The sequence below is a fragment of the Rhinolophus ferrumequinum genome, chromosome 15 (genome assembly GCF_004115265.2).
Source record: "Rhinolophus ferrumequinum isolate MPI-CBG mRhiFer1 chromosome 15, mRhiFer1_v1.p, whole genome shotgun sequence".
Classification (NCBI taxonomy): domain Eukaryota; kingdom Metazoa; phylum Chordata; class Mammalia; order Chiroptera; family Rhinolophidae; genus Rhinolophus; species Rhinolophus ferrumequinum.
In genome coordinates this window covers 32,655,942-32,676,280 of record NC_046298.1, presented here as the reverse complement: position 1 = coordinate 32,676,280, position 20,339 = coordinate 32,655,942, and the positions used below count along the sequence as shown (strand labels likewise).

Below are 20,339 nucleotides of genomic sequence, written 5' to 3'. Positions count from 1 at the left end.
GAGCACAGCCCTGGACAGTGGACGGAGCCAAAGGCAAGGCAGAGGGCATAAAACGAGTAGGTGAAGCTCTTGTTTTTAAGCGGTCTCACAACCTGACAGAAGTGGGGAATCTAAGGGTTGAGTATTTTTAAAAATACTTGGAGAAGCAGGGATGACTGCTATGATTCTCATCTTCTGGGATCCACCAAATGAGGTCCGGGTACTGTCCACGAAGAAGAAAACAAGTATAGCTTTTTAAGAGCAAAGTGCAACCATGGGATCCCACTCCGTACTCGCTCTCAAATTCCCCACAACTCCTCACATCCCCTAAAAATGAACATTTCATAATGGGTCAAAGCACTTCTGATGAACAATTCATTACGTGATTTTGCTTTTATGATCACCATATGTGTGAAGTCAGAGAACGCAGTGACAATCTCCATTTCCCTCTGGGATAGGGAAGACTTTCAAAGCTTTCATCTGAGACATTCTCATTGAGACCCTTAATGTTTATTTTCCTCCAGAAGAGGTCTTCTAAATGAGAACACGTTTGTTTCCAGATTTAAACAGCTCAAGTGGTAAAGTTACACGGACATTTTAAAGTCAGTCTTGCATTATCATGTAACATATTTCATTGCATAGCTGAAGGTTTTTGGGATATATACAATCTAGATAAAGAGCATGAGGAAAAACTAAGGTTCATAAGCTATAACAGGTGTTATCTATAAATCATTAATGCAAACTCATCTAAAACCCGTGCCTGGCGTACCTATTTACCAATCCACAAAACAAGGTTTGTGGTTCATTATCTCTTATTTCCTTGGAGACCATCTAGCACAGGAAGTGTTTCTTCAGCATCAAAGCGAATATGCAACACCTGGCAATCTCTTAAAATGCAAATTCTGAGTCTTTCCCTTTCAAGACTGGACACTTCTATTCATGGCCACATTCCATCTAGAGTAGAGAATAATTAGAAACAATCTAAATGAACAAAAATAAAAGAATTGCTAAGTAAGTTATGATACATCTACTCAAAGAAATGTTATACACCCATTACAGGTTATCATTATGAGAACTATGGAATCAGGGAAAATAATTATGGTAGTGAAAGTCACTGAAAATGTGATGTACGTATGTAGACACTGTGTATATGTGTGTGTGTGTGTGTGTGTGTGTGTGTATATATATATGTATATATAATTTTTTTTTAAGGAGGGCGCAGCTCACGACTCGTGAGGATCAAAGCGGCAACCTTGGTTTTATTACGTCACAGCACACTCTAAACAACTGAGTGAACCGGCCACCCCAACAAATTATATTTTAAAATGTGTATTTTGTAGACAAAAACTGGAAAAGTATTCTCAAATACATAATGTATTAATGTCGTGGGACTAGAGGGGCTTTATTCAGAATTTTTTATGTTGGTGTGCTGTTTCACACTAACAAAGAAAAATATTTGGAAAAAGTATTAGTTTTCAAGAAAAACTATGTGTGCTTTATCCTGAAAATCAATCTGGAAAAAAACAACAAATGCACTTGATCAGAAAAAGATCCCCAGACTACCAAATGGTGAGGGAGAATACAAGAAATCAGAAAAAATTTATTACATTTTTAATTTTTTCCAATTATATCAAAACCTAAGTTTATTTCTTGAAGTCATTATTCATCATCAACTTTAAACCTCAATGGAAGAGAAAGGGGTACAGGTACGCTGAAGCCATTCCTACTTGCCTTTTATACATTTTCTGACAGCCTTTGTAAGGTTTTACTTCTGCTGATACTAACAATTACACCAACAAAGTGGTGTCCCAAAAATTGGGGGTATAGTCTCAGCATGAAAACTAGCTTTCTTAAAAATCTCTGGGACTGCCTTCTCTTAACAAAATAAAACAAAACAAACAAACATACAAAATAAAAATAAAGCCTTTTATTAGATTTGTCACCATATCGCTTCTGTTTTAGAAGAGGGATCAGTTCACAAAATTGAGACGACTATTATTAGCCCAACTGAGTTGTTTTTCATTAACTCCTGGGGAAAAACCTGTATCATGACATGTAAATCACTTCTCCACAATACAGCTTTATCCAGAAATAAAAGATACTTAGAACCTCAGAAAATTCAGTGAGAAGTTACTTGACTGTTAACTTAAATAGACTTGGAAGAGAAAATATATTCATATAATCTCTTTGGTTCTCCACATTTTGACGGTGGCACTAAGCTTGGTTAAGTTTGCCATTATTCCGTATGATAATAAAGTGTATACGTATAAACTGTCTGCTTGCCAAGAGATTTGAGCCTCTTAAGTTTCCAATCTATAAAATGGTAGCCATTTCAATGTTTCTGTGAGGATCACGTGCCGTATCTGTCAAGTGCTTAACTGAGGCACCCAGGAAGCGCGGGGCAGGGGACAGCCATCACTCTGTGGTGGCGAAGCATGGCCACCCTGAAGCACATTGTCTGCTGTGAAGTGCAGCTCCATTACCTGCAAGTGACTTCACCAATCAAATCACAACGCCTACCTCACAGGGTTGTTGTCGAGAATAAATGAATGTATGTATGTAGAGCACTTGAAGACAATACCTGGCATATAGTTAGTGCTCACTACACATTTGTTATTATGTTTTCTCCTGAGCATCATGCCTGCAATTTGGATAAACTGCAGCAAAAGAGGTCTGACTGTCTTTAGACAACTTCAGCGATTATGAAACTCGGCCATAACTCAGACACAGCCAACCTTCCCCTGGCATAACTAGAGGTAATTAGCATGACTTCTTCCAGTTATTATTTTAAAAGAAAAGGGGAGACGGAGAAAAAACACTAAACATTTGCAAAAGTATAAAATTATACTTTAAAGTGGTGATTATCAATGGAGAAGTTTCTGGAAACTGGGGGAACATTTTTTGGTTGCCACAGTGATGGAGAAGGGGTACTACCAGCAACAGTTGTGGGGAGGGGTTTCAGTACATCTTGTAATACTTGGGTTGATCCTTCACAACAAAGAATTGTCCTGCATTCCTCAAGACTTTCAAATGCCCAGAAGACACTCATGTAAATGAAAAATCTGTTTATAATTATCTAAGCCTAGAACCTAATTATATTTTAAATGCAAACACAAAGGATTTTTTGTTTTGTTCTAACATTATTGTTTTTCCAAATTATACAATAACTAGGCTCCTTGTAAAATATTGAAACATTACAGAAACAATGCAGAAAATACCTAGGAAAAGTAAATCTTCCATATTGCCTCTTAAAGACTGATTGTGTCTCCCCGCAATTCATGTTGAAACCTTAGCTCCAGTATCTCAGAAGGTGGCTGTATTTGGAGACAGGGCCTCGAAAGAGGTGACTAAGTTAAAATGAGGCCATTAAAGTGGGCCCTAATCCAATCTGACTGGCGTCCTCATAAGAAAAGGAAACTTTGACACATGAAGAGACACCAGATGCGTGTGTACAGAGGAAAGACCATGTGAGGACACGGCAAGGTGGCCACGTGCAAACCAAGGAGAGAGGCTTCAGAAGGAACCAAACCTGCTAACATCTTGATCTCAGATTTCTAGTCTCCAGGAACTAAGAGAAAATAAATTCCTGTTGTTTAAGCCAAAAACAAAAAAAAAAAACAAAAAAAAACTGGACACTTCTGAGTACTAGTCAGGATTTTGGTGACTGTCCCTCAATTGGGGTTTTCTCATTATTAGACTATGGGCACGCATTTGTCTCAGTGCATCATACAAGGGTACACAATGTCATTATGTCTTACTACTGGTGATGTTAAGGTGGTATCTGCCGGGTTTTTCCACTGTGAAGTTACTATTTTCCCCTTTGTAATTTATAAATATTAATATCTTGGGGGAGATACCTTATGGCTATGTAAATATCACAGATTGGAGATTTAAAGAGATGTGACAACTGAATGAAGAGTGGGATCCTGGATTAGATCCTGAAACAGAGAAAGGACATTAGTGGAAAACTGATTAAGTTCACTACGGTCTGTTCATTTAGTAACTAGTACCATTACTAGTTACAGCCGATGTTAATTTTCTGATTTTTATAAGGATATTTATGTAAGACGTCAGCATTAGGAAAGTAGGTAAAGGGAGTAGGGAAGCTCTCTAAACTATTTTTGCAACTTCAAAATGAAGTTTACAAAGCTGCAGGTCCTGATTTGGGCAGGGCCTGAGAGTCTGCATTAGCGCTGCTGCTGCTGGCAGTGGACCATGTCATCAGCAGGGCCTTGGCAAACACAGCTGATGCATTTCACTGTGCACAATTTCCAAAGGACAGTCGACGAAAATGCATCAAGATTATACTTCGAGTACAGTAATCCCTGCTTAACTAGAGGTATTCCTTAAACGCTGGCACGCTGAACTACTTACTCTCTTAGTACACTGACACAGTGAGAAGCCGACTGAAGAATCTGAAAACGCAGTCTTTGCTACAACACACATCTATGGTTGGCCTTCTCCAGCTGAGCCTGGCACCCCTCCAAGGCCGCGGAGCCAGAAGAACCTACACAAGGAATACATGCCATCCACCCACACTGCACCAGGGAAGCTGCCGTGGGCGCATCATCCTGGCCGCATGTCCCACTGATGGTGGCATCATCCCCAAGGCCACTGGGAGGCAGGAGAGCGGACCAGAGTGTGAAGTACGGGCTCTGGAACTCGGGTTCACAGCGAAGGGCTGGCCGGCACACACATGACCTCCGCTCACCCCATCAAAAAGATTTTTAACAGCGTATAACAAATCCACAAGAAAGAAAATAAAACGGCGGGCAAGAGATTTTACAAAAAGACTGAGAAAAGGAAACAGCAACCTGGAGCACACAAGAGAGGGTACAACCCAAGGAGGGCTCTAAACGGCACCTGGCTGGGACCCAAACCCAGGACACTCAGCAGAGGGCAAGGGCTGCGCCTGCACAAGGAAGACAGTCCGGAAAGCTATACAGGAAAGCTATACAAGGGGCCTGCCAGACCAAGTGCGGCAGCCCCCAATCCAAGGGGTGTTCCTTAAGCTGAAAGGCCAGAGAAAATCTCTCTGCCATCTGGCATTCCAGGTCCAAGCACAGTAACAAGTCCCCAATCACCCAAAGGGAAACCCACACATTTTAAAACCAGTCCCACAGACTCAGATCTCTCTGCTCGCTTCCTCTCGCCTTAGACAACAATTACCAATAATTGAGGAGAACTTGCCCTACAAAGCAAGAAGCCAGTATTTTAAAATAAGAAGACAATGATGGCAGTGACACTAAATGAAATGAGAGATCACAGAACAAAAAAGAAGTGGGGAAAAAAAATCCTTATTGGTATCCTCAGAGTCAACAAGATAATGCATTCAAAAAACAATAAGCTACTATGAAAAAGGAACAGAACAAATACACACTTGGAAATTAACATTTCAATTATGGAAATAAAAATGTTAAATAGGATTGGAAGATAAACTGAAGCCCTCTCCCAGAAATAAGAACAAAATGACACAGGAAGATAAAGACAAGAGATTCAGGGGCTCAAGATATCCATCATCAAACTAACAGGAACTTGGAAAGGAGAAGAGTAAAAGCAGAGAGGAAGAAATTCTCAAGTAAATGATACAAGACACTTTCCCAGAACTGAAGGACAAGGCCCCAGAAACAAAGAGCGTTTGGAATGGGACTCTCCATCCTCTGGCACTCTGGAAATGTCCTAAAACCAAAGAGGACCCTAAAAAGTCACGCGAAAGGAGGAAGGCGACTTGGCAGAAGGTTCTCATTGAAATGAAGAAAGCAAAGATTAAAACATGGAGTCCTGAACTCAGATGTATAATAAAGGAAAATATCAGGATACCTGTGGTGGCATAGAGTACTCAATCCAGATCAGAAAAAGAGAACAGAGGAATCGGGAGGAGGGGGAAGTTTGGAGAGACTTGACTCTATCCTTGAGAATTTGAAACAATTTAAGCAGCCAATAGGAGCAGACAATGCAAAGAAAAAGAAAGGCCAATACAAACAATAGGAAAAACAAATAGCTGTATAAGAAGGGTAAGTGCTACTTGGCTGCCGAGCAAACAACTTTTGCATTGTTACAAACAAAGAGTTAACTGAACACAGTGAATTCAGGGGCTGAAAGAGGTGGAATATGATCTGAAGAGCTAAACAGTATCATAACAGAAAGTCAAAAATGTGTATAATTAATAAAATACCAGCTTATCATTTAGAGCGATGGAAAATTTACTAAAGAAACAAAACGATGTAAAAGGTTGGACAGGCGACTACTACTTCTCATCATAAGTTTTTCATTGACATTTTATTATGTACCTTACTTCAAAATATTAAATATACGTATGTGTTATTTATTTTAAATGTTCACACCCTGGCTCTGTGTATCTTAGGCAAGTCACTTAAGCTCTGTGGACCTCAGTCACCTCATCTGTAAAACAGGACAGTCTCTACCTCACTGGGTGGTTGTGATGAGAGACATGGGAAATGATTAAGTCCCGGCCAACAGCACATGATCCCATAAATAACGACTGTTTTTTAAAAATTAAAACCAATGATGGCAGAACACAACATGAGAAGAACATATTCTGATTGCAACACAAAAGGTAAATGGAGCTGAATATAGAGAATTAATTTTACGGGCAGTTTTGGTGTTTTCTTTTACCACTGCATATTTGTACCCAGGGTGGTCAAAAGCTCCACGTTCATTGATCTAATCATGTACTTTCTGATGTAACCTTCCCTCCCTGAGGACCACTCAACTTTCCCACGTTATGTGTTTCCCAAACTTCCAGTTACAACTCCACCCTTAGAAAGGACTGTCTCCTCCCATCAACTAGTTTACCTTAGTGCTAGTTCTACCAACGCCCTCAGGCCTTGGAGTGCATTCCTCGGGGGTACAGTCAGGAAGAACAGGTAACTCGAAACAAAGAGCAATCACCTGTTTCCTTCCACAGACTCTAACCTGCCCAGGTAGGGCAGGCAAGCTCTCTGTCCTTGGAAGTTGCACTTGTTAACAGTTCTTATTTCTCCAATATGAAGACAATCCCTACCATCTCATCACTGAAAAAATCAGTCCTCTATTAATGTCTCCAATTCACTCACAGTGAGGTGCAATGTACATCGACTTTTTGCAGCCACGGTGGGGTGGGGTGGGTGGAGGGACTGCAAAGCAAAAAACTAAGGCCACATTTCAAAAGGATTACACCACAGAAATAGCAAAAAAAAGTATAGGGGTGAAAGAACCTGAAATGCTCCTTCATCGAGGCCGGGAGGAGAGCTGGATCCGGTCCTCTCCTAGGTCTACGGCAGTCTACTCCTAAAACGGCACCTTAGATCCCTACTTCCCTTTGTGAAACCGTAAGCAAATGAAGAGCACGCTGCTTGTGTTCCTGACTCTCGGGGCTCCATTTCACGTTAGGAACTCAGGGTGCCAACCGCGTCGGAAGTCGGCCTGACAGGAACTACTACACCGCAGGGTCTGTGGGTGCGTGTCCAGTTTTCCCATTTCCCAGAGAAAGGAGAGACCCAGCCTGCCCCTCCTGCAGCTGCAGGGCGGCCCTCGGGACGTCTGCGAGCACCTCTCGCAGGGCTGCGCCCCAAGTTTAAAGGCAGCTGCCGGCGGCCGGGCCTGTCACCCGCACCGTCCTAACCCGCGCACGGCATGACAATATGGGTGGGTGTGGGGGGGGTGCAAGTGCAAAAGAAAATTAATGAAATCAACAGTCTCCCGTGGGAAGAAAACGAGCCTGCGATCGGCCCTGTGACCCGGCCCCCCAGTATCGGGAATGTCGGGGGGACAGCGCCGTGCGCTCCCGGGAGGAGGCGCGGGGGGTCCTGGGGGCCGCAGAAACCGGGGGGCTGACAGGGAAGAGGGGGGCGGCGGGGCCTAGGGACGCTGAGGCCGAGGGGGCGTCCGCAGAGGTTGACAGAACTGAGGGAAGCGGCGGGGGAAGGACGGGTGACGGCAGGGCTCAGGCGGGCGGCGGGGCCCCGGGGCGCTAAGGGGGCTACCGGGCGGGGGTAGTGGGCCGTTGGCGGAACCGGCAGGGCGTCCCGGGAGGGGGCGGCGGGCGCGGCGGCCGGAGGAGGGTGCAGGGAGGAGGGAGGAGGGGAGATCTCGCTCTCGCTCTCGCCCCGCGGGAAGGGGGAGGTGGAGACGCGACCGGCTGCGGGAGCTGCAATTACCGTGTGGGCTGCGGAATTCTCGTGGTGTTTGTCGGGGAGATGCGATAATGGCGTCCGTCCTCGCGAGAGAAGCCGCCGCTCTGCGCAGGCGCCGCGAGTCCCTCCTCGAGGCCCTCTGCCCTGCACTATCTGCGCAGGCTCCCTGGGCGGGGCGCGCCGGGAGCGGAGGAGGGACCAGAGGCAGGGCCTGCCGCTTGAGGCCTCCCGCGCGCGCTTTCGCCCGCGCCGTCGACCGCCGGGCATGCGCACGCGTTGTACTCCAGTGCCACAGTTTGGGCCCCGAGGAGCTCTCACTTCCCCATGGTGTGTTAGGGCTCCTCGTTAACCCTTGAAAAATCGTGTCGGTGGGCCGTTGGAGGACTTTGCATTTTCTTTGAGACTAAATGAATTAAGAATTAGCTCCCCACCAACGACTACATATCCCGGAGGGCCCTGCGCGAACCGCGAGCAGTACATTCTGGGACTCGTAGTCCCGGCCTCTGCGCCTTGCCTGCCGGTACTTGTAGTCTCTCCATACTCCGGTAGCCCGGCCCGCGCCGTGGGCTGCTGGGACTTGTAGTTCAGATGCACTGGATCGCTGCGCCCCGCGTGTGCTGCTGCTTCCGCTCTGGCGGGGTTCCCCCAAAGAATAGGTGGTGCACAAGGGTCCCCAGTGTCATGTGCACAGTCTTGAGTGCACGCTCGTGGGGGAAGACTAAATTATATGTGATATATGTTTTGTATATAATTAATGTTATATATTGCATATAATCCGCGCCTATGTAAATATGAACTATTATATATGAATATAAATATAGTATGAATGTAAATATATTTATAGACCATAAATGCATGCTTGTGGGTACTCCTAGGAAAAAATTCCCAAACTATAGACAGCAATGTTTTTCCTACTTATTGTCATCACCATTGCTTTTCGTGCGTGCTGGGATTACTATTACTTTTCATTTTTCTTCTTTATACTTGCCTCTGTTTTCTGAGTTGTTTACTTTGAGCAAGAATTCCTTTGATCACCCAAACACAAGAGGATGGAGCTATTTTCATTTAGAAAATGAAATGCTTTACCATGAGTTTCCTGCTCATTTCTCTTTTGCCAATGATAAAAACTTGATTCAGGGCAGCAACCAGTTGTGCAACCTTGGGCAACTTTGTTGAGTTAGCCTCTCTTCCAGAGTTAACACTGGGGTTCTGCTGAGGCTGGTTACTGGATTCCTTTACCGAAAAAGTGCCTTAAAGGAATTCCAAAGAACCACAGAAGGTCAGCGCTGGAAAAGATATTGATATGGAAACGAGGTATGTCCTATGTAGAGATGAGAAGTCCAAAGAGATTGGAAAAATTGCTCAGCAAGGTCACAGGGCTGGAAAGAGACGAAAAGCACTGTGTGGAATCCAAAACACCTTGGTCTAGAGTCTACAGTCCGCTCACAGTGGGGAAAAATGATTGCAAAAGCTAACTACAAAAATCCTGAGAGAGGCATGGGGGCAAAAAAGTTCTTCTGTCCCCACCTCAGCCTCAGTTAGAGCCAAATCTAATACTTAACTATGTAAGCAGTCTTAACATTCTGCATCTGACTAGAAAGCAGATAAACGTAGGGTGATATTTTTCATATTATTTCAAAATATTCGAAAGTCCTCACCAGTAGCTCCCTTGCAGGTGTGGCTTTGCCAACACTCCTTCCTGCCCAGGGCTTGCACACTGCTTGGCTCCAAGCAACTGCTTACTGATCAGAAATTAAACCAATCAAAATTATAATTGTGCATATGCTGGAATCATTGACTTCTCTTTTTTGTTTTCAATGTTTCCAATTTACTTATTTTACATTTTGCTGCCCAGGAAGCTCAAATAGAGGAAGGTGTTCAATATTCACATCTCAGTGATTAACCATGGTTTTTTTCAAAAAACATTAAATCGCTTGAAATGGACCAAGACAGCTGTCTACCAATAAAGGGTCACTTCGGGACCACACAGGAGCCTTCTCCTTACCCATCAATTCATAGAAGACTCCAGTGGAAGTCCCCGGAGTTAATTAAGCTGAAGTCACGTTTGGTGGGCGGTTTATTAGACGAGAAGTGCACTCTGATCTGGATGGCACCAGAAATGGGGGACCCCTTAGATGTAGGTATGCAGGGCATTTGCAAAGATCTCAAAGGCCCCTTCTTCAAAACCACGCAATGCCCACTTTAAGCAAAATCTGGAATCCTTCAGAACAGTCCTGTTCTTGAATATGTCAGTAGGACGGAGAAAAGTGAATTATTCATGAAGTCCTTCGTTGTCCAAGAAAGCTTAGAAAATTGAGCTTAGAAAGCTTAGAAAGCTGTTCATAAAAGCAGAGCCATAAGAACAGGCCTGAACTGGGCTTTGAATCTAAGCTCTCTTGTGGCAAGTTGCTGAGGCTTCAAACTCACAGAATATGAGGCCCTGGGAAGGATTCAATGTCGCAGAGTTTCTAAAGGGTTTAGCAGAGGGCCTCACTCAGAAAATGGTAACGTTACTCGTGCTGAGTTACCATGCCTTGGGCCAGGCACATCTTGTTTTAATCCCTATTCTTTATGAAAAACATAAAGTTCAGAGAGATTAAGCAACACACCCAAGGTCACAGCCGTAGCAGTACAAGAACTTTGAGGAGGAAGTTTGTGACATGTGATGGAAAAGGTAATTAGGATGTGGGCCGTGTGGGTTGCAGGTCCTCGTTGGCCAAGGGATGAGTTTTGTCTTGATCCTAAAAATAATGGGAAGCCTTTACAAGGTTAGGGGCAAGGGTAGATATGATCATATTTGTGTTTTCAAAAGTCACTCTGGCTGGAATGTTGGAAAATCAATTGGGGGTGGGGAGGAAAGGTCCTGAGTGGATTTGGGGAGAGCACTTGAGGAAACGATGGCAGGCTTCCAGGCAAGAGACGATGGAGTCCTGAATTAAGGTGATCCTAGTGGAGACCAACATGCAGAGAAGTGGACAGACTCAAAGAGTGAAATCAATAGGACATGAGCATGAATCCAATACTGAGAGCAGGGTAAGGGAAGGAGGGCAGCTCGGATGCCTCATGGGTCTGCAAACATGTAAAACTGGATAGACAGAGTACCGTTCCCTGGGATGGGGAACTCTGAGCACCACTGGCCGCTGCCCACCATTGCTGTGGAGGCTGCCAGGAACAACGCTTCTTTGTTATTGGTCCAGCCAAGGGGGCCTCTTCTGTAATTCTTCCCCCATCCTCCGACACTTTCCTCTACTTCACACAAAGGCCCCCTTTGTGTAGGTTCCTAGCACCTGCTGGGAAAAGATCAGGTTGGGGGTGATCTGGAGTCCTGGAGATAGAGCCCACAAAATAATTCAGGGGAAATGGGAAGAAGGAGCACCCAGCACCCACTATAGTCCCATCTCCCCCTGGCATGAATTCCACTCAGACCTGGGACAGGCCACAGCCATACGTTCTGGGCCATCAAGAGATTTAAAGATTAGGAAGTGATGTCAGCCACAGGGCAGAATAGGGGTCCTCCATCATATCCTCCCTCAGCAGCAATAATTTGGCATCCATCCATGGACAGAAGTACCTTGGTGGGAACTTTGGGATGCCTAGGAGACTGTGAATCCCTGGTGGAACCCCAAATCATAAGGGCCATTTTGAGTCAGCTGCCACCGACTCAAATGGAAGACTCACTAACCTTGGTCTCAGCTACAGACACAGAAACAGACCATCCCCCTGTGGACGCGGCTACAGCTCCATTTGGCCTTGGTCCTGTCACCAGCATCATCCGCCGAGGAGGGATCCAGCAAGAATCAGACCTACACATGCCCCAGATAACAGGCCCAATGTATTTGGTTCTGGCTGTGGACCCTGAAGTAGCTTGGGACCCAACTCTAGCCCTTCTTAGCTGTGGTCCAGGGACAGTCCCAAGCCTCCCAGGGGGAGACACACCGTCCGTAATGTGATACACCACATTAACAAAATAGAAGATAAAAATTACATCATCTCAATAGATGCAAAAAAAAAAAAAGCATTTGACAAATTCAACATCCTTCATAATTAAACCTCTCAATAAATAAGGTACAGAAGGAACAAACTTCAACAAAATAAAGACCATATAACCGACAGCTAACATCATGCTCAATGGTGAAAGGTTGAAAGCTTTTCCTTTAAGTTCAGGATCTTAGTGCCCATTCTTATTCAACATAATAATGGAAGTCCTAGTCAGAACAATTAGGCAAGAGAAAGAAATAAAATGCATGCAAATCAGAAAAAAAGTTAAATTGTCTTTGTTTGCAGGTTACATGATCTTATACATAGAAAATGCTGGTAAAGACTCCATCAAGAAACACTTAGAACTAATAAATGAATTCAGTCAAGTTTCAGGATACAAAATCAACGTGCAAAAAATCAGTTGCATTTCTATGCACTAACAATGAACTATCTGAAAAAGAAATGAAAATCATCCCATTTACAATAGCACCAAAATAATAAAACACAAGAATTAATTTAACCAAGGAGGTGAAAGATCTATACACTGAAAACTTTAAGATGTTGATGAAAGAAATTAAAGAAAACACAATAAATGGAAAGATATACTACCTTTATGGATCAGGAGAATTAATATTGTTAAAATGTTCATACTATCCAAAGCCATTTACAGATTCAATGTAATCTCTATCAAAATTCCAATGGCATTTTCCACAGAAATAGAAAAAAACAATCCTAAAATTCATATGGAACCAGAGAAGACCCCAAATAGTAATCCTGAGAAAAAGGAACAAAGCTGAAGGCATCACACTTTCTGATTTCAAACTATATCACAAAGTTATAGTAATCAAAACAGTATAATACTGGTGTAAAAATGGACCCATAGACCAATGGAACAATGTATAGAGAGCTCAGAAATAAAACCACACGTATTTAGGCAACTAATCTTTGACAAGGGCACCAAGAATATGCAATAGGGAAAGAATAGTCTCGTCAATAAGTGGTGTTGGGAAAACTGAATATTCACAGGCAAAAGAAATGAAATTTGACTCCTATCTTACAACATACATAAAATTAACTCGAAATGAATTAAAGACTTAAATGTAAGACCTGAAGCTATAAAACTCCTTGAAAAAAACATAGGGGAAATCTCCTTCATAGTGGTCTTGGCAGTGTTTTTTTCGGATATGACACCAAAATCACAGGCAGCAAAAGCAAAAACAAAGTGAGCTACATCAAACTAAAAAGTTTCTGTACAGCAAACTGAAAAAGCAACTTATAAAATGGGAGAAAATATTTGCACACCATATATCTGACAGTCAGTTAATATCCAAAATATATAAGGAAATTATACAACTCAATAGCAAAAAACAAAAAACAAAACAAAACCCTGATTTTAAAATTGTCAGAGGACCTGAGTAGACATTTTTCCAAAGACATATAGATACATGAAAAAGTGCTCAGTATCAGGGAAACGCAAATCAAAACCACAGTGAGATACCACCTCTCACCTGTTAAAATGGCTATCGTCAAAAAAGTAAGAAATAACAAGCATTGGAGAAGATGTAGAGAAAAAGGAACCCTTGAACACTGTTGGTGGGAATATCACTATGGAAAACAGCATGAAGTTTTCTCAAAAAATGAAAAATAGAACTACCACATGATCTAGCAATCCCACTTCTGGGTATATATCCAAAGGAAAGAAATCAGTGTCTCCAAGAGATATCTGCTCCCCCATGTTTATTGCAGCATTATTCACAATCGCAAGTGTCCACCGATGAATGAATGGATAAAGAAGACATAATATATCCAATGGAATATTATTAAGCCACAAGAAAGAAGGAAATCCTGCCACGTGCAACAACATGGATGGACCTAGAGAATATTATGCTAAGTGAAATAAGCCAGACACAGAAAGACGAATACTGTATGATCTCACTTACATGTGGGTTCTAAAAGAGCCAAACTTATAGAAACAGAGAGTAGAACAGTGGTTGCCAGAGGCTAGGGGGTGGGGGAACTGGGAGATGTTGATCAAAAGGTAGAAACTTTCAGTTGTAAGAGGAATAAGTTCTGCAGACCTAATATACAGCTTGGTGACTAGAGTTAATAGTACTATATAGCATACTTGAAATTTACTAAGATCTTACGTGTTCTCACCACCAAAAGAAAAATGAAAACTATAAGAGATGATAGAGATATTAACCTGATTGTGGTAATCCTTTCAGAATGTACACATATATTAGATCACCTTTTTATTTGTCAATTGTACCTCTGTAAAGCTAGAAAATAAATATATTTTTTAATTTTTTAAGAGAGATAAGGACCGTAGCTACCACTGTTGCAAGGATATGATGTCCTGTGAACCTGGAAAAGCTACCTAAACTTCCTGTGCCTTAGTCTCCTCCCTGTAAAATGGGGTAGTAAGACCTCATGAAAGTTCCTTGTGTGGTAGCGTGCCTTTGAGTACAGACTCACATGGGTTCCACTCCCAGTTACCTATGTGGCTCTGGACCAATAACATTATATCCCTGGCCTCAGTGTCCTCATCTGTAAAATGGAACAATAAAATCTACCTCCCAGAATTGTTTCTACGTTTTGAAATTGACCATGGGAAGTGCTTACAGCAATATTTGGCACAAAAGGTACATATACCTGTATCATTTTTGTAATAATATGTATCTATACCAACAACTCTGACAATCGTATTACTACCAATGAAACATTAATAGCTACCACCATTGATTGCTCCCTAGGTTCCAATTTCTGTGCTTTTGCCTAAATCTGTAATAACCCGCTGGTTTATCTACATTTTGCCAATCCTGCTTGACTGCTTTTTTTGCTATCTCTTTCTTTTATTGTGGTTAAATATACATAACATAGAATTTACCATTTTAACCATTTTAAAGTATACAATTCAGTGACATTAAGTACATTCACAATATTGTGCAGCCATGAGCACTAACTCATTCCAGAACGCTTTCATCACTCCAAAAGAAAACCCTGTACCTTTTACCAGTCAGTCCCCCTTCCTCCCAGCCCCTGGCAACCACCGATAGATCTACTTTCTATCTCTACATATTTGTCTATTCTGGACATTTCATGTAAATGGCATCATACAACATGTGATGTCTTACGTCTGGCTTCTTTCCCTCAGCATAATGTTTTCAAGGTTCATCCATGTTGTAACATGTGTCAGCATTTCACTTTTATTTTTAATTAATAAACTTCATTTTTTTAGAGCAGTTGTCAGTTCACCGCAAAGCTGAGCAGAAAGGTACAGAATTTCCCATGTACCCCTGGCCCTTCCACACATATAACCTCCCCCACACTAGGGTTCACTCTTGATGTTGTACATTCTTGGTATCTTTTGCTAGTCTTTTCCCTCAGCCTGTGTTGTGTCTTCTCATTCTCTTGACAGTGTCTTTTACAGAGAAGTTTTAAATTTTACTGAAGTCTGGCTTAACTGTTATTTCTTTTTCATGGATCCTGCCTTTGGTGTTGTATGTGAAAAGTCATTGCTAAACCCACGATTGTGTAGGTTTTCTCCTATGTGCTCTTCCAGCAGTTTTACAAGGTTAAAAATAATTGCAAAACCCTCAATTATTTTTGTACCAACCTAATAGTTTTGCATTATACAGTTAGGACTATGCTCCATTTTGATTTAATTTTTGTAAAGTGTGTTAGATCTGTGTCTAGATTCATTTCTTTGCATGTGGGTGTCCAGCTGTTCCAGCACTATTAGTTGAAAAGACTATTTTTCTCCATTGTGTTACCTTTGCTCTTTTATGGAAAATCAGTTGACTATATTTATGTGGGTCTCTTTCTAGGGTCTCTATTCTGTCTGTTGATCTATTTGTCTATTCTTTGGCCAATACCACACTGTCTTGATTATTGTAGCTTCATTCCTTTTTATGGCTGAATAATTGTATTTTGTGATATACCCCATTTATTTATCTATTCATCCATTGACAGACATTTGCGTTATTTCTACCTTTTGGTTATTGTGAATAAAGCTGCTATGAACATTCGTGTACAAGTGTTTGTGTGGATGTATGTTTTCCTTGCTCTTGGGTATATGCCTAAGGAATGGAGTTGCCAGGTCAGATAGTTCACTCTTGGTTTAACTTACTGAAGAATCTGTTTGACTTCCCAAGTGACACTCTTCATTATTTTGAGCGAGCAGTTGCTGACTTCCTGATTCAGAGAGGTCCGCATGAGGAGGAACCACCAACCAGCACCACCTCACCAGCCACCTGAGTGTGCCATCTTGGAAGGGGGTCCTCCAGCCCCAGCCGAGCCATCTCAGCTGATGCCTTCTGGAGCAGAGGCAGGCTGTTTTCACTGAGACCTGCCCACATTACCGATGTGTGAGCTAAATAAATGATTGTTGTTTCCAGCCACTAAGTTTTGGGGTGGTTTGTTAGGCAGAGATCACGAGGATATAGGCTTCCATGCACACTTTTTATTCCAACCAAAAATCTCCCTGTAACAGGTAAGAATTTGGAATGGATGGTGGGCCATTTCCCTGCAATACCATATGCACTGATTATGCACCTGACCCGTATGCCTGTGGAAGCAACGGACAGGCATGTGGCAGCACTCAAAGAGACGATGAGCTCAAGGCCACGTACGTCAGCCCTGCCTGTGCCACTTTCCAGCTAGGGAGAACTTAGACCATGCATGTCATGCCCTCAGCTTTGGTTTCTTCCTCTGCAAGATGGAGACTAAAATATCTGCTAAGTGAGGACCCTTTGGAATACGGAGAAAAACATTTTTAACTAGCTTAATAAAAAGAACTTATGGATTCACATAAATGAAAAGTTTGGAAATGGACTTGAAAAATAGGAATGGCTTGGCTGAAGCAATGTCATCTTCTCTCTGTGTGTCACTTTCTCTCAGACATCTGCCTTTTCTAAACCAATGGCTCTTATTATGACAGCAAGAAGTCCTTCAGCAATAATCATTAGGAAACTTTGAAGAGAAAAAGTTCATTACTTACAGGCCTTGGAGTGTCCAAGGCACACAGCAAGATATGGGTGGGGGGTGCGGGGGGGGGAAGAGAGACAGAGAGAGAGAGAGAATGGGCCTGGGGTTCTGCTTCCATTGGTGTCATGGGTTGGGGCCTAGGGTTTCGCAGGCTCACTCTTTATTAGTGAATTTAAAACATAAGAGCGAGAATTTAAAGTGTGAGAAGAGAAAAAAAACGAGTAGCCCAAATGGTCAGTTCTCAGAATTAACCAAGATCTCTAAAACCAAAGGTGCCTCAGTGGGGGAGAAGGGGGAACTGGCTCTTTATCTAGTCATGTGGCTAATATTACGTTTGTTTGAGACAGTTATCTTTGAAATGGATGCCTCGGCAATCATCGCTTAACTTAGACACTTGCATTACAGAAAAGAAAGTCCACTGTCAGGGCTCACACTACAATTCCTCCGTATACGTGGTGACACTGGTGTACACAAACCCAGTGCACTGCCAGTCGTATAAAAGTACAGCACATACAATTACAGCAGGAGGCTCTCCCATCTGAGTTTGTGTAAGTACACTCTGTGATATTCACACAACGATGAAATCACCTAACTACTCATTTTTCAGAATGTATCCCCATCATTAAGCAACGCATGGCTGTATAGGCTTATATATTTCATGGACACTACCAGAGCCACAAGAAACAGTTATCCGCAGTTCACTCTGGGAAAACATTTTTACTTTTCACCTTTGAACTTTATGACTTGTATATATGTTTAACGACAGAGGTTTCAGTTTCTACTGTAAAAGCGATTGGAAATGGTGTGTGAATCAGCTGAGGGAATTGCAGGACGAGCTGGCTCCAAAGAGGTCAGAGGGACCCCAGACCCACAGGGATGGCCAGTGATGCAGTCTACCTGAAATAGGCCGGTGAAGATGTCAGGGTAGCCTGGGACGGTGGAGGACATGCCCCTAAGGGCAAAGGGAAGTTGGCAAGTATCAGCTTGCCGATGCAAGTGGAAGCCTGGGCTCATTCAGGGCCTGTGACATGGTACTTGGCATGCTGTAGGAGTAACAGAACCAGTCTAAGCACTTTACTTGCATCTTTTCATTAAACCCTCACAACAACGTGACAAAGTGTTATTATCTTCCTGTTTTACAGATGAGGAAACAGAAGGCAGAAGTGAATGAATAAATGAATGAATGAATGAATGAATGAATGAAGCTACCCAAGGGTGGGTACATTTCTAAAATGACTCCATGGGAAGAAAAGCATATATATTCCAGAGTTGTTTTTTATTGATTGCAACAAGGCAATCAAACTTGTGGGCCAGTCAGAGAATTGGATGAACGCTCCAGACTTTGGTTTTGATTGTACACAATCAATGGGGTTCTTGGTGTCCCAGGAGCCCCCATGTGGACTCAAGGTTCAGAACCCCTGTTCTGTGGGGTTTTCCAGATCTAAGATCCTAGGATCCTATGATAAGATATGATATCCCTGCCCCCTCGAGGCTTATAAGTTTAACCCCACCAAAGAAATTAGAAACTTCTCCAATCCTGTAATCTCCATTTCATGGGTAAAAGGTGTCTATAAACTGCTATGTAATCCAACATAGTCTTGTTTGTTATCTGGCATCTGCAAATATTACAGCTTACATAATGAGAGAGACCATCTTATTTACTGTCCAAATGTGGAGACTTTTGTGCAAGAAAGGGGCACCAGTAATATTTATATGGAGACAAGAGCCAAAACCTGGGTGCCCTGGGCAAGCCTAGACAGCTTACTTGGGGCAGAAAGAATTTGTATCAAATCAGGTCTGTGTTATGGAAAGTGGGGACTGGCTGCTTTTCCAGGAGCCCTAGGCAGAGAGGTCACCTGCTCACCTGCCCCACCCCCCACCCCAGCTTTGGCTGATCCCCATCCCCACACTTTTGAACCTATTGCTCCCTGTACATACATACAGCCTGGCTTTGTGCCTGATCTGGGGTGGCCTGAGGCCAGAGAGCCACATGGCTTCAAACAAGAGGTCAACCCCGAATAAGAGAGACTTTACCCTCACCTGTGTGCCTTCGCCTGCCCTCTGGGACTCTCAGCAGGCCTGCCTCCCTGGCTAGCTCACCCAGCTGTTTACCAGATCGAAGCACAGTGACCCCAGGGGCCTGGCCACTGCATAGGCCACTTGTCCCAGCACACCCACCCCTAAGCCAAACCGAGTGTCATTCTAGAAGCTGGGACGGTTGAAATTTAACCATCAGGTTCATGGTTTGGGTGAGTTTTTACAATAAGAGGTGGGTCCAATCCACTCCACCACTGTCCCAATCAAAGTGAGGACACATAGTAGGAAAAAAAAAATCACCCTCTATCAGTCTCTGAGGGGAACAGACAGACCCAAGATGTTAAGGACCTCGATATGGGGCAGGAAGTATCCGAAGTCCTCGGGTTTCACCGTCTTGGTCAAGCAGGTGTGGGGGACTCTACGAGGTCATCTGCTGAGGCCAGAGCGACCGTGCTCCCAGCGTCCCTGTGCTCGGAGAAATAGAAATAACGCTTGTAAGTAGAATTTCTCAGATTTCTTCGAATCCTCGAATTTCCCCAAATGCGATTTGATGTTTGTCCAATTTTATGGTGTCTTTCAAAATGGAAGACAGTCTGGAGCCAGAATTCTTGGGTTCACATTTCCACTCTGTCTCTTTTCCCATGGATGACCTTGGGCAAGTCCTTTAACCTCGGATTCACCGGGTGGTGGGGGTGAGGCAAGAGGCTTAGAACAAGACAGGTAGCAAGTGCCGCCCCACACCAAGACGAGTTGTTATCATGCAACATCCAGCCCTGACGGGAAAGGAGCCAGTCATTCCATCTCCAGAACCCCTCCAGCAGAGAACATTCTCAGCAAACGTGCAATAAGTAGACCCCCCACGCAGCTCTGTCCTGACACTGCCACAGGTCAGCCTCACCCTGACCTTGGCGCAGTTCATGCTCTTTGAACCTGGACCCATTGCTCCCTCTTTCTGGGTCTCAGATTCTTCCTGTCAAATAAAAGCCTGCATCAAAGGCTGAAAAGTTGGCTTCTGATGTAAATATTTCACAGTTTCCAAGATTGGGTAGTTGAAAGAGCAGGGGCTTCAGAACCCGTCGCTCCTGTGGGGTGGGCCAAGTGACACTTGTCGTGAGAGCTGGGTGGGTTGCTTCACCTCCCTGAACCTCAGTTTCCTCATCTATAAAACTAAGTGTTGCATGGGGCAGCGTAAAGAAGAAACGCTGTGAGTGGAAAGCCTGGAAC

The 20,339-nt window shown here is 43.3% G+C and overlaps 2 protein-coding genes across 11 annotated transcripts in view; one reads left to right on the top strand and one right to left on the bottom strand.

The window, feature by feature from the left end:
• The window catches only part of BANP (BTG3 associated nuclear protein), a 133,905-nt gene extending 125,661 nt beyond the window's left edge, over nucleotides 1-8,244 (bottom strand). For 9 of the 10 annotated variants that reach the window (XR_004425181.1, XR_004425182.1, XM_033128964.1 and 6 more), the window contains exon 1: nucleotides 8,139-8,236. The gene's annotated coding sequence lies outside the window, so the exon portion shown is untranslated. Of the gene's footprint in view, nucleotides 1-8,138 lie in introns of all 10 variants that reach the window. The other variant, XM_033128960.1, reaches the window with a different exon arrangement.
• An 11,091-nt stretch (nucleotides 8,245-19,335) lies between these two features.
• CA5A (carbonic anhydrase 5A) overlaps nucleotides 19,336-20,339 on the top strand; it is a 33,917-nt gene continuing 32,913 nt past the window's right edge. The window contains exon 1 of the mRNA XM_033129455.1: nucleotides 19,336-19,609. Within this exon, the coding sequence (XP_032985346.1) occupies nucleotides 19,453-19,609 (157 nt within the window). The 5' untranslated portion in view covers nucleotides 19,336-19,452. The remainder of the gene's footprint in view (nucleotides 19,610-20,339) is intronic.